General features: G+C 42.2%; 1 protein-coding gene across 4 annotated transcripts in view; it reads left to right on the top strand.

Annotated features, from left to right (window-relative positions):
• PTPRZ1 (protein tyrosine phosphatase receptor type Z1) overlaps positions 1-13783 on the top strand; it is a 135602-nt gene that overhangs the window by 35605 nt on the left and 86214 nt on the right. For all 4 annotated transcript variants that reach the window (XM_058804925.1, XM_058804926.1, XM_058804927.1 and 1 more), the window contains exon 2: positions 7699-7764. In XM_058804925.1, coding sequence (XP_058660908.1) covers positions 7699-7764 — 66 coding nt within the window. The remainder of the gene's footprint in view (positions 1-7698; positions 7765-13783) is intronic.

The following is a 13783-nucleotide window of genomic DNA, read 5'->3' on the forward strand; positions in this document are numbered from 1 at the left end:
TAATTTCATTTACCTGTGCCTCTTCAAAGATAAGCACTGGTAAGTACCACTCTCCCATCTAAAAGCTGTCTTGTTACCTTGGTTTCAGTGAGCAGACACTTCAATACTAAGTTGGTGACCAGAGAAGCCCTAAAGTTTGCTCTAGATAATGCTTTATCTGTTGGGAAATGGCTGTGTGGGAGGCTGAACTCTGTCAGACCATTTGGGTGTACAAGATCCCAAGGGGAAGGAGACATCTGACATTTCCTACTGCTTTGCCTGGAGTCAGAGTGAAGGTGGCAGCCCATAATTTAACCATGTTGAGTCATACCCCAGAGTGTCCCTCCCAGTTTCCACTGGCTGCTTGGGAAATTCAGAGCTACTCTAAACCTCAGCATGTAAAATTCCAGAGGAGTAGAACCTAAATTGGTCAAACTGGAGTCCATATTGCCTTTGCATGTACAAATGTGTTGGAAAATTGTGATTAAATGAGATTTATCAACCTTATTTGAATCCATAAGTATTATATTTTTAATTTATGGCTATTCACTGTAAAGTTGTGACAGGTGGACTAAGCAGTGTGCCACTCTGGTGCTTAATAATAACTACTTTTAAATTAAAACAGTCAGTCTTTTTCTTCTACTTTTTCTTCTAATTTTTTTAACTAAACCACAATTTGTGTTAGTAAATAAACACAACAGTGGCCAAATTGTAAGATTTTTATTTTGGCTTTATATTTAGTGTAGAAAAAGTCTCACTTGTCAATGTGTATTGGGATGAGCAGCCTGCACTCAGGTGTGATGGAGGGGACTGACTCTCTTTATACGTACCTGATCACGTACCAAAGCCTGAAATAAGCCTACACACAAGAAACTGTGGGTAAAAAAAGATTTTTAAATTTCACTAAGGGTGGGACAGTTCTCAAGACAGGTCTTTACAGAAGACTTAGACACTTTGTTGTTTAGAGAAAAATACATGACATTGTAGAGGAGGGTTATTAAAGTATTTTTGTGTTGTTAAGAATTTTACAGATGGCATTACAGAATGAAATACATTCATAAGAAAAGGGAGGCCTTACTCTGGCAAATGTAGATCATTCTGCTAACAGGATTTATAGTTAGCTACTGTCTTTTAAAACTTCAAGACTGTTACCAAGTTGGGTTCTGAATCTTCTCATTTCCTCTGTCTGTATAAATTAGAGTTATTTCAGTTGAGGCAATGAAGCTGCAGCATCGTAAGATTGATGAAAGATATAGAAGTGGATTCTGTGACAATCCTGTCAAGGAAAGAGGCTAAAATAAGTAAATTAAAATTGTGTAAGAAGCAATCCATTTATCATCAGATGTGATATTGTTTTACCTCTGTTTAGCGCTCTCAGAAGCAGAACCTGTATAATGAAACTCCATCCAATAATCTATTTAATTGCATTCTTCTCATATTTGACAAGCACTGAGCATCTCTTTTTTTAATTACATTTAACTTCTTTTTTAAAATTTTGTTATTGTGCCATTTTTGCTGTTTGTCTTCTCTGTGACTTCTTTGCAGCAATTTTTTCTGGTGTCTCACTTCTTAGCCACTAGCCATGCACAGATTCTCTTTCAGCTTCCCTGTATAAGCATTGCTGGTACCCCACCATTTAAGTTTGTTCTACAATTCCTAATTCTTCTCCAGTGAAGATATGTGTATCTTAATCTTCAAATAAGCTACTTGCCTGATAACCTGTCTTTGTTAATAACCAGTGCCAACTGACAAGGCAAGTGGATTAAAAGAGGGCAAATATGCAATGAGAATTTGCTAGTATAATCCTCCCAATTTCATCAATAGACTCAGTGAGCCAAAAGTGGTGTCACTGTGTTTAAGAAGTGTTTGTGGATTTCTCCTTCACAGATTTTAAAATCATTTCCAAACTGGTGTAATCCTCTGATATTCATAGCTTTCCACTTCTGCAGTCAGTAATACCAGTGTACATAGCTGAGCTCTCGTGAGGCACAATTGGCTTGAAACAGGAGCCTCTGTGTTCCTCAAAGAGAAGATTATCTCAGTTTTCAGTGATTGCTCATCCTTGCTGCTATTCCAAGAGTTTCTGTGCACTTCCTTGGCCTAAGAACCATGCACTGAATCTTCCCCATGTAAATTGGAATTTTAATACAGACAAAGCCTTTATCTCCATGACTATGCTGCATTGCCATGATCCACTTATACCAGATGAACGCTTATGACTTTAGAATCTATCCTCTTTGCTGTCAAATTAGATCTTAGGAGGAAAACATTGAATGGACCATGTACTCCAGGACCAAATCTTGTTTGTAATCTAAATGCATAGTTCATAATGTCTACCCATTCTGCACATGCAGAACACCAGTGTCCTATTTGTAGATCTCACTAATGCTGACATTACTTAATGTGTCCCAGTTCCCATAAATAAGTCATTCTGGTGTCAGAACCTCATAAATGCCAGCTCCACTGCAGGTGCAACTCACAGGTTCAGGGTGAATGGAGGTAAAACCACAAGGAGGTTGTGCCTTTTTCCTCTTGAGTCTGACAGCTGGTGTGTCTTGACACTGCTATGGCACAAAGGACATAATGGGTAAAATTACAGTATTCTGGGTGTAAATGTCAGTCCCAGATTATGCCTGAGCTTGTATCCTTTGTAGCAAAGCAGCATGTGGAGTGCAGCATCCCCAGACTCTCGAGGACTGTCCTTAGAAACCCTTTTATACCAAGGCTTAGGAGAGGGATCTCTGCTGGATACTTGGAGCTTGTTGCCTCAGCATCTCTGAGAGGAATTTCTCCAATAGAATTCAGAGGTTTAAGGTCCCATTTCCTCTATGTTGGCTCTTTTTTTCTGGTGCTGAGTGTCAAATCCACAGGATCTCCCTCACAGAAAATTCTGTTAATCATTAAAGCTGATAATTTTTCACCTTTAGATATACCTGTTGAGGATTAGAATGTTTCATTCACGGCACTAAATCAAAAAAAACTCAGCTGAGGCCAGTAAGTACAAAAGGAATATCAGACTCATGTCAGAAAGAAGAAAATCTGGTTATTTATACTTTTTAGACAGGAAAACGTATCTCCAAGATCTTATTACTCCTAGCACTATGCTTTAACCAGAGCTCATGTTCTCTCTTTGCCCTTGTGGCTGAACATGAGACAGAGTCAGTCACAAATCAGTCTGTCCTGCTACCCATGAATAGCAGGGGAGCACTTGCCACCATTATTTCTGATTTCATGGGCCTTGGGCACTGGGGCACACACTGTTTCAACAGAATATAAAAAGAAACAAGTCTTACAGCCTCAGACAGAAACATTTGACTTTGAAGTAGGGTAGTAAAATGGGGAGAAAAAGCATTTAATACCTTGCATATTTCCTTAATAGGCATAGAAGGATAACCATGAAACTGTTTAAAACATGATCCCAAAACCAAGATTCCCTGTTCTGTGAATAAAGCAACAATTTATATAAACATGTTCAATCGCTTCCTGGAAACAAATATAATATTTGGTATTTTTTGCTTCATAAAGCAGCACCTCATCCAATAAAATTCTAACTATTTTAGGCACTGGCTGTAGACGTCAGTGTCACAGGAGTCATGCAGACTGTCAAGCTGATCAAACTCAATCAGTATCATGGATTTACGCATAAAAACACAAACTTAACATCAGTTTTGCCTTTTTTTTTGGTGAAGATGTTCTTCCCATCTTCATTTAAATCAAATGCAAGGAATTTAAATACAGTATGTAAACAGAAGTACCTGCTGTCATATATCATCAACAAAAGGGATGTTGATTTGTTAGCTTTAAATAAAATAAAACTAAAAAATAAAATAATTTCTTTCCAGCTGGTCTCTACACTGTTAGCTGTTTAACCTGATGGTTTCCACAGTAATAGAATGCATGGTTGTGTTTCCCAGGGGAATTTACACCAGCAGCTCAAAGGAACAATTGCTGCATGGCTCTACCTCACACTCACACAGCACTTTCCTCCACCACTCATGCTAGCTATGAATCTTCAGTCCCAGGTGAAATTTGCTTTTCTTCCCTAGTTTTGCCACATATTTAAAGTGCAAAGAGACAAGACCAAGCCACTGAAAGTCTCTGCAGATGCAAGAAGGTTCATGGCTGTGGGTATGCTGTGGAGGGGCTGTGGACACACAGCTGGTGAATAACAGAGGAAGGAAGGAAGGTGTATCAACTTCTGACACCTCCTGGAATATTTAAAAATTTTCTGTAAGATTTACTGGGTCTATAAGTGTATAATGCACCAAACAAGTGAACCTTGCCCATTTTTTTCTTATTCATTGAAACTATCACTCCTTGTTCATCAGAACTCCCTATGAAATTTAAAAAGTAGTGGGAAACTCTCATGCCCAGGCCCTGCTTAGTTTGCATGTGACTTCAGGAAGTAAAAATTAGGAAGACAATGGATAAAGGAGGAAAGTGGAGACATTAACTGACAGCTGTGAATCACAACTTACACAGCTTTCTTTTCCATAATTAATTGAATGACCAGGCACAATGCACATTGACTTGGAAATGTGGTCCAAAGACACCTTTGGTGAATGTAAATCCGTTTCCACTGCCCTTACGTACCTGTGAGATTTGAGCTTAGTCAGGAGTGAAAGCTGTGTATTGTTACAAGGGATAGTTTGGTATTTTTGCAAGAGAGGGAGAAGGAGAAGAGAAAAATATTAAATGACAATCACGTCACATGGAGGAGGTAGAAATCTGGTTAAGTTAATAAAACATGGGCTTCATTTAGGTAGCAGAATGTCACTGTAAGACACATAAACATGTAAACTTGCAAATAGGAATTATGATTTAACATCATGTAACCAGTACTGCATTTCTGCATGAGAGAAAAAGAAATTAATGTTATGAAACTGTTTCATTAAATTATTTATTGCAGAGTATGAACAGAATTCTGTGGCATTTTCTCAAGGAAGCAATCCGTATATGTGTTCAACATGCTTGAGGGCAAATATTTGTTAGATGAGTTGCATTGTACTTCTCTAGAACAGTAATGGCAGTTTATATTATGGCTCTAGAAATGATGATCTCAAAAACCATGTATCTGCAATTTACATGCTTTAGTAATTATTAGGGGGCATAGTCATCTATTTGCCCATATCACTCTGTTGCTAGAATTGCCCTAGGACTGGCATAAAAAGAATAACAGTGAAGATTATTCAGTAGTCAGAGTAAGTCAATGAGCATTTATACACTTAGATATTTCTCTCTAGACAAAATTATCATTTAAAAGTAACTAGTACTTAACCTTCTCTCGCCATCAAATTAATTGGTATATAAGTAATATTTTAACTATAATTGTGCCGATGATAGAACGCCATGAAAAGTATTTGAATATTTTAGAATATTGATATTCAAATGCTGAATAATTTTAGAATATTTTATTCATTATCTTTAACATTTATCTTGTATCAACAGTACAAACATGTATCTTGTATCAGTAGTACTAAGTTACAGAAGTCATGTGAAGTCATAACCACACTGAAGCAAAAATTTAACTGTCATTGACATCCTGGTTATCTAGAATGGTTCTTTCAAATGACACAACAAAACAGGATTTCTTCATGGGAGAGTTGTATAAATTTTAGAAGAAGAGAAATTGTTGTGGGAAGGAAGGAAGTGGAGGAAGGAAGTGGCGGAAGGAAGTGGCGGAAGGAAGGAAGTGGCGGAAGGAAGGAAGTGGCGGAAGGAAGTGGCGGAAGGAAGTGGCGGAAGGAAGGAAGTGGTGGAAGGAAGGAAGTGGCAGAAGGAAGTGGTGGAAGGAAGTGGCGGAAGGAAGTGGCGGAAGGAAGTGGCGGAAGGAAGGAAGGAAGTGGCGGAAGGAAGGAAGTGGCGGAAGGAAGTGGCGGAAGGAAGGAAGGAAGGAAGTGGCGGAAGGAAGTGGCGGAAGGAAGGAAGTGGCGGAAGGAAGTGGCGGAAGGAAGTGGCGGAAGGAAGTGGCGGAAGGAAGTGGCGGAAGGAAGGAAGGAAGTGGCGGAAGGAAGGAAGTGGCGGAAGGAAGGAAGGAAGGAAGGAAGGAAGGAAGGAAGGAAGTGGCGGAAGGAAGGAAGTGGCGGAAGGAAGGAAGTGGCGGAAGGAAGTGGCGGAAGGAAGTGGCGGAAGGAAGGAAGGAAGTGGCGGAAGGAAGGAAGGAAGGAAGTGGCGGAAGGAAGTGGCGGAAGGAAGGAAGTGGCGGAAGGAAGGAAGTGGCGGAAGGAAGTGGCGGAAGGAAGTGGCGGAAGGAAGTGGCGGAAGGAAGGAAGTGGCGGAAGGAAGGAAGGAAGGAAGGAAGGAAGGAAGGAAGGAAGGAAGGAAGGAAGGAAGGAAGGAAGGAAGTGGCGGAAGGAAGGAAGGAAGGAAGGAAGGAAGGAAGGAAGGAAGGAAGGAAGGAAGGAAGGAAGGAAGGAAGGAAGGAAGGAAGGAAGGAAGGAAGGAAGGAAGGAAGGAAGGAAGGAAGGAAGTGGCGGAAGGAAGTGGCGGAAGGAAGTGGCGGAAGGAAGTGGCGGAAGGAAGTGGCGGAAGGAAGGAAGTGGCGGAAGGAAGGAAGTGGCGGAAGTGGCGGAAGTGGCGGAAGTGGCGGAAGGAAGGAAGTGGCGGAAGGAAGGAAGGAAGGAAGGAAGGAAGGAAGGAAGGAAGGAAGGAAGGAAGGAAGGAAGGAAGGAAGGAAGGAAGGAAGGAAGGAAGGAAGGAAGTAAGTGGCGGAAGGAAGTGGCGGAAGGAAGGAAGTGGCGGAAGGAAGTGGCGGAAGGAAGGAAGTGGCGGAAGGAAGTGGCGGAAGGAAGTGGCGGAAGGAAGTGGCGGAAGGAAGGAAGGAAGGAAGGAAGGAAGGAAGGAAGGAAGGAAGGAAGGAAGGAAGGAAGGAAGGAAGGAAGGAAGGAAGGAAGGAAGGAAGTGGCGGAAGGAAGGAAGGAAGGAAGTGGCGGAAGGAAGGAAGTGGCGGAAGGAAGGAAGTGGCGGAAGGAAGGAAGTGGCGGAAGGAAGTGGCGGAAGGAAGTGGCGGAAGGAAGTGGCGGAAGGAAGGAAGTGGCGGAAGGAAGGAAGGAAGGAAGGAAGGAAGGAAGGAAGGAAGGAAGGAAGGAAGGAAGGAAGGAAGGAAGAAAGGAAGAAAGGAAGAAAGGAAGGAAGGAAGGAAGGAAGTGGCGGAAGGAAGTGGCGGAAGTGGCGGAAGGAAGTGGCGGAAGGAAGTGGCGGAAGGAAGTGGCGGAAGGAAGGAAGGAAGGAAGGAAGGAAGGAAGGAAGGAAGGAAGGAAGGAAGGAAGGAAGGAAGGAAGTGAGGAAGGAAGTGGCGGAAGGAAGGAAGTGGCGGAAGGAAGGAAGGAAGTGGCGGAAGGAAGGAAGTGGCGGAAGGAAGTGGCGGAAGGAAGTGGCGGAAGGAAGTGGCGGAAGGAAGTGGCGGAAGGAAGGAAGGAAGTGGCGGAAGGAAGGAAGTGGCGGAAGGAAGGAAGGAAGGAAGGAAGGAAGGAAGGAAGGAAGGAAGGAAGGATTGGAAATCTTCTGTTTGCTTTGCTTGTGCCCTTAATATGCTACAATTTTAATGATCTTTAAATTCTGTTTAACCAGTACTTATCATTTGAGGTCTAAGATAAGAAAAAAGTAAATTATTCATCATTAATTAAAACAGTGATTATCTTGTTTGGGGGGATGTCATCAAGACTTCAAGGTCCTGTTAGACTTCTGGTTTTAATATTGTAAATTATGACTATTTTGCAGATTTGGTGTACGGATACTATAGACAACAGCGGAAACTGATTGAAGAGATTGATTGGTCATACACAGGTAAGCAAAGCTGTCTACTGAATGATTTATTTCACTTTGATATTTTTATGTTCATTGTTACAATTTTAGGAGGCTCATGTGTCTGTATACCACTTACCATATGCCTAAGCAACTGCTAAAGTGTAGGAAAGAGAATCTGAAAAATACAGGAACTTTACAATCGGAGAGTATTTTCATCTATTTGGATTCATATTTTAATCTACTTAGTAATAGATTACATCTATTACTTTTGGAAAGAGAAAGTCCGCAACATTAAAACCTCAACCTGAGACCTGACTTATTAGATGAAGGCTGGGCCAATAAATTGTTAGGTGCTTGTTAATCATCTCAACATTATTGTTCTAGCAAATCTGAAAAGCAGTCAGAAAGGCTGAAACAAGGCACATTATGAGGGAAAGAACCTATCCATACACTGCACATGAACTTCTACCCTGTGCTTGTGAGCACTAGAGCATCCTTGCCAAGTCCCACCCTGACTCTCCTAAAACTCAGTCACTTTGTCTCTCTCATTTGCATGACTAGGAAAGATATATCCTGAAATTTTTCATGCCTTATTAAAGAAGAACAATGAAAAATCCACAATTATCTTCTTATGTTCTTGCATATAAGTCCAGTGATTTCAGTAATACTAAGAAGGTAATTTTGTCCTAGGTCTCTTTTGCCCAACATGTAGGAAGTGAATTCTTATGGATGTGTGTAGGCTCCTACATTTTAAATTTCTTAAGCTACTGTTTCAAAAATACCGAACTATGAAAAATAAGGACTGTCAAATTTAAGTTTTTCATAAATTTTATTCAAAACATATTCCTGTAGTTAAGGAAAATTACACCATTCTTTTTATTTCTCTCACTCTCTTTTTCATTTTCAAGACAATTTTTATCTTCTAGTGTAAAACATATCTAACAAGTTTTAAGCCTAGAGAGAATTGAAACAGGCTAGTCATAAAGCCTTCAAAATGAGATTTATAATGAAAACTCCCACTTAACACAGATTGTAGTGCAAAATTCAAGCATAAAATCCATCCATACAGTATTTCATGTTCAAAGTTGGTCCATTTTTTAATATGGTAGTTAGATGACAGCAGGGATAAACCTCCTGGATTCCTGGTGACCAGAGGGCAATCTTTAAAGGATAGCAAATAGGGTTTGTTTAGGATATCAGAGGATAGAGCTCTTTCCTAGGCTGCACATAGCACCCATGCACTGTGCATGGGTGATGCTGCTGCAGCATCAATGGATGGATGGATATTTTGTATGGAAAAATAGCACAGAATTGGCATGTCAGCTGATCCATACCTGCTGTTCCTCTCCCTTAACCTGTGAGATACCTGTGTGTAGTCATCTCAATTCATGTGCTTTGCTCCAGTGATTCCCCAGCTGGCAAAGCCTTTCTCTCCATTCAGACCTGTTCAGGAGCCCTGGCTAAAATCCTGCTGCTCCTGCAGCCACCTGCCACAGCTGCATCCTGCCCTGCCCCTGCTCCTGCCCTGCTCCTGCTCCTGCTCCTGCCCTGCTCCTGCCCTGCCACAGCTGCATCCTGCCCTGCTCCTGCCCCAGCTGCACCCTGCCCTGCTCCTGCTCCTGCTCCTGCTCCTGCTCCTGCTCCTGCCCTGCTCCTGCCCTGCCACAGCTGCATCCTGCCCTGCTCCTGCTCCTGCCCTGCTCCTGCCCTGCTCCTGCTGCATCCTGCCCTGCTCCTGCCCCAGCTGCATCCTGCCCTGCTCCTGCTCCTGCTCCTGCTCCTGCTCCTGCTCCTGCCCCGCTCCTGCCCTGCCACAGCTGCATCCTGCCCTGCCCCTGCTCCTGCCCTGCTCCTGCTGTATCCTGCCCTGCCCCTGCCCTGCCCCAGCTGCATCCTGCCCTGCTCCTGCCCTGCCCCAGCCCTGCTCCTGCTGCATCCTGCCCTGCTCCTGCCCTGCTCCTGTCTCAGCTGCATCCTGCCCTGCCCCAGCCCTGCTCCTGCCCTGCCCCAGCTGCATCCTGCCCTGCTCCTGCTGCATCCTGCCCTCTCCTGCCCTGCTCCTGCCCTGCTCCTGCCCCTGCCCTGCTCCTGCCCTGCCCCAGCTGCATCCTGTCCTCTCCTGCCCTGCTCCTGCTGCCTCTCCGAGCCCTCTGCTGCACAAGCTCCGTGTGCCCCCAGCATTCTTAAACAGCTGACTGCATGTGGGGTCAAAAATTGATATTCAAAGCTTTTGGGGAAGGCTGCATGTAAATCAGGAGCTTAGGGCTCGCAACTGTTTGCAAGCTGAGTATTATGGGATGCTTTGCTGAAATACCAGGTAATTGGTTCTTGGCATAAAGTGGAATACACATACCCAGCTTTCACTAACAAAAAGACAGCCTTTCTGAACACGAAAAAAGTTTCCAGATTTTAACATTGTGATTTGGAGGCACAGAGGTCTAGAGCCTGAAGCATATGGGTTTTGATCTCCTTCATTTATAATAATTTAAATTATTTTATTCCTGAGGCAAGTGATATCGGGTACTGTATGTATAAGTGCTGTACCTAGCACAGGCTTATGGTTGTGAGGCATAGACCAACATCCACGCCTCTGAATGGATGAATGCTTTGCCAGTACTTTTTTTTCCTCAGACACCAGTTATATTCTACTGTCTTATAACCTTCTCACTGGAAGAGTGAAAGTGAAAAATTTCATTGAAAGTGAAAAATTAGACTCAATGTGCCAATGAAGTGTTTTGAATGAGCCTGGGGATCCTGAAACCATAGAGTCTAATGCACCATGGGTAAGAGAGATCCAACTGGCTTGGTAAATTAACCTGAGTCTGAGCAATGTAATTCTCTGTATCAAGTAAGAAATTTCAGATGTATTATCCACATTGGGTCAATATTCTCCTTAACTGGGATGGTGCTGTAAGATGAAAGTAAAATGGAGCTAGAGAGTTTTACCTGCTAAAATCAGCCGATTTCTGAATGTGAAGTTTCATAATAAAGCAATTTCACATGCTGGAAATTAATGAGTCACCATCAGGTTTTGACTCTTGGATAAGCGTATAATGAAGTCATAAATGCTACTGGAAAGATTTTGTAATACTTCTAAGAGCTCTGTTTTAAGCCACGAATAAAATCTGCATTTGCATGCATTAATTTAATCTTTTGTGTCCTGACTTTGCATGTATTTGCATAAACAAATACCATGTTAAAGAACTGGAAGGTACAAGTTCTTGTTACAGATGCATCCAATGTTTCCTGGTGTGAGGGGATGCTGAAGCTAGCCTGTTTGTAAAAATCACCTTATTTTAACAACCTTTGATTATATTTTTCATTAAAGCAGTCATAGAAATTTTTAAAAATGTCATGAATACTTTCATATGGTGTCATACAGCAAAAAGTGAATCCAACCATTTTTTGTTGCAGAAAAACTCTGGTGTACTGTGAAAATTCAATTTCCTTAAATCAGTTACATACTAATTGATAAACAAAGGTAATTTACACAATATTTATCTGTACCACTAACTTTAGTCTTTCACATATTACTTCAAAGCATAAAGCAAGTAATATGAGCTTTGGTTACTTTGTGTCATAGAAGTGAAAGATTAATTTCTTTTTTTTGATGCTTTGCTTATCTGAATTGTTTTTGACAGAAGGAATGATATAATGTTGTTTTCTGGTTCTGATGTTTGGTTTGGTTTTTTTTAACATGGCTGGTTGATAGCAGTCCATCAAAGTCCAAGTCTATAAGTTCACATGTAAAACTGGCAAGTGATATCACAAAAATTTTTTTTGTTTTTGTCCCCAGTGAAATGTCTTTCTGTTGGGTTTCACTCCTGGGATTTTGCTTCTTGTTCACAACAAACCAGTTATGTGCTTTAGGGGGAAAAAAACACAGCTGAAATTTGTTAAAAACAAGAGATTCTAAACAGTCTTCAAGGAATTAGCAAAGCCAAGGGTTTCAAACATTTTTAAAAATTGAATGTTCTATGTAAATAAATACCATAATCAGATCAATGTTCTTTGTCTCACCGTGTAGGAGTGTTATGTTCAGCCTGTGCTGAACATTTATTATGTGATACGCTGTTACACGTTTGCTTTACAAATATTGGCAAATCTGATCTTGAGGAAAGCGTAATTTTGGCATAAACTGATTGGTCTCCAGGTATTCAAAAAACATTTTTATTATTTGCAAGCAGAATCTGAATAATATTTCCCTTTTCTCTGGGGAAAAGCATCATGAATCATAGAATCACAGTGTGATTTAGGTTTGGAGGGGCCCTTGGAGATGATGTGATTCCACCTCAGCTCAAAGCAAAATGATCTTCAAAGCTGAAAGAGGAAAAGTTTGGAAAATCTCCAAAGAAGGAGGTGCTGCAGTTTGGTCAATGTGTTCTGCTGCTATTTTGAAAACATTTCTTTTCTTTTACTCAGCTTCAATATGTCTTATTGCAACCTGTGGCCGTTGCTTCTCGCCCTTTCCTTGTGCACTGCTCAGTACATTGCCTTTACAGAGCAGTAGGCTTCAGCTGAGTTCCCTCTCAGCTTAAGCTTTGGCAAACTCAGGTCCCTCAGCCTCTCCTCACGCATGATGTACTCCAGCCTCCAGACCACCTCAGCAGCCCTTAGTTTGTAAACATCCATCTCATACTGGGTTCAGGAGGAAATCCAAACCGGACCCTGCATTCTCGATGTCACCTCACTGGTGTGCAGTAGAGGGATGGAGTCACTTCCCTCACGCTCCGCTCTTGCTAAGGTAGCCCAGAACAGTGTTTGTCCTCCTGACTGCAAAGGCACACTGCTGACACACACAGAACTCATTCCATCAGGATTATTAATTAAGATATTCAGATTATTTTTAATATCTGATGTTTTTCAGTACTAATGTATAGTGATGGTGCTCTTTTGGCACTCGCACCAATACTTCTTTCAGTAGCAATGCCTAAATGTAATGATTTCTTTGTTTTGCTCCCTTGTTGAACTAATTTAACTAATCTTGTTAAACCTGGAATTGTTACCTTTTTGTGTCTGACTCAACAGCCTCCTGGAGATATTGCCCTTGTTTATTATTCCTGTTACTGTTGCTACACAGACAAAACTTTAGTTGTTGTTTGAAAGGCTAGGTTTGCCGCCCCAAGTCTTATAAATGTGCTGTGATTGCTTCAAATGTTCATTCCTCTAGTTTGGCTCAGAAATTAAGATGGCCTTTGTTTTCAGTGGTACTGAGAAAGCACAATTTTCTTTCTTGCCCAAACAAGAGCTAATATTTTAATTTCAAATGTTCCATCATATTTCAGTACTGAGGAGATTTAATTTCAAAGTCACTTCTCATTAAGTTTATGGAAAAGCATGTTGTTGCTTATGTCCATAACAATGCATGGGTGTTTTTGCTTTTCACTCAGCCTAAAAAGTGAGCAAGGCTCTACTAGCTGATCCACTATCTCAGCTGTGGCCCAACAGAATGATTTTAACACTGGTAGCTAACTGCTTATTCTGTAAAATGTCTGCTGCCTCTGTTACCCAGCAGTTCAGTCCAGGTAAAGTGGAAAATTTGAGTCTTTCCCCTCATGCTCACCCTGTGTCTGTTCAGCAGCCATCTGCTGGAGCATGGACAAGGTGGGGCATGCAGGTGCTGCTCCCTGCCCTGCAGCCAAGGTGAAGGAGAGGCTGTGCTGCTGCGTTGTGCGAGCGTGGGCACGGTGCTCGCTCCTGTGAGACAGCTCCAGCCCAGGGCAAGGGGAGTCTGCAGGGAAGAGCAGGGGCCTGGCTCTGGGCCATCACCTCCCAGGGTGCAGCATGATGGATGGGCCATTTGGTGAGCCAAATCCTGACAGTCAGCCTGTGTGTGAGAGGGGGATGCACCAGCAGGAGCCTGCTGCAAGTGGGAGCAGGGAGCTGCCTGCAGACTGACTGCTTTAATGGACTGCTCTGCCAGACCAGACTGAAAGGTCTCCAAGAGAGCCTGGCCAAGAGCTGATGAAACCTTCTGCTTTCAGTGGCTGGATAAAACTGTGTTCTGCGGAGATGATGCATACCAAATTAAGTTCATTTTTTTTTCCTTGTGAAGTAA

The sequence above is a fragment of the Ammospiza caudacuta genome, chromosome 5, assembly GCF_027887145.1.
Source record: "Ammospiza caudacuta isolate bAmmCau1 chromosome 5, bAmmCau1.pri, whole genome shotgun sequence".
NCBI lineage: Eukaryota > Metazoa > Chordata > Aves > Passeriformes > Passerellidae > Ammospiza > Ammospiza caudacuta.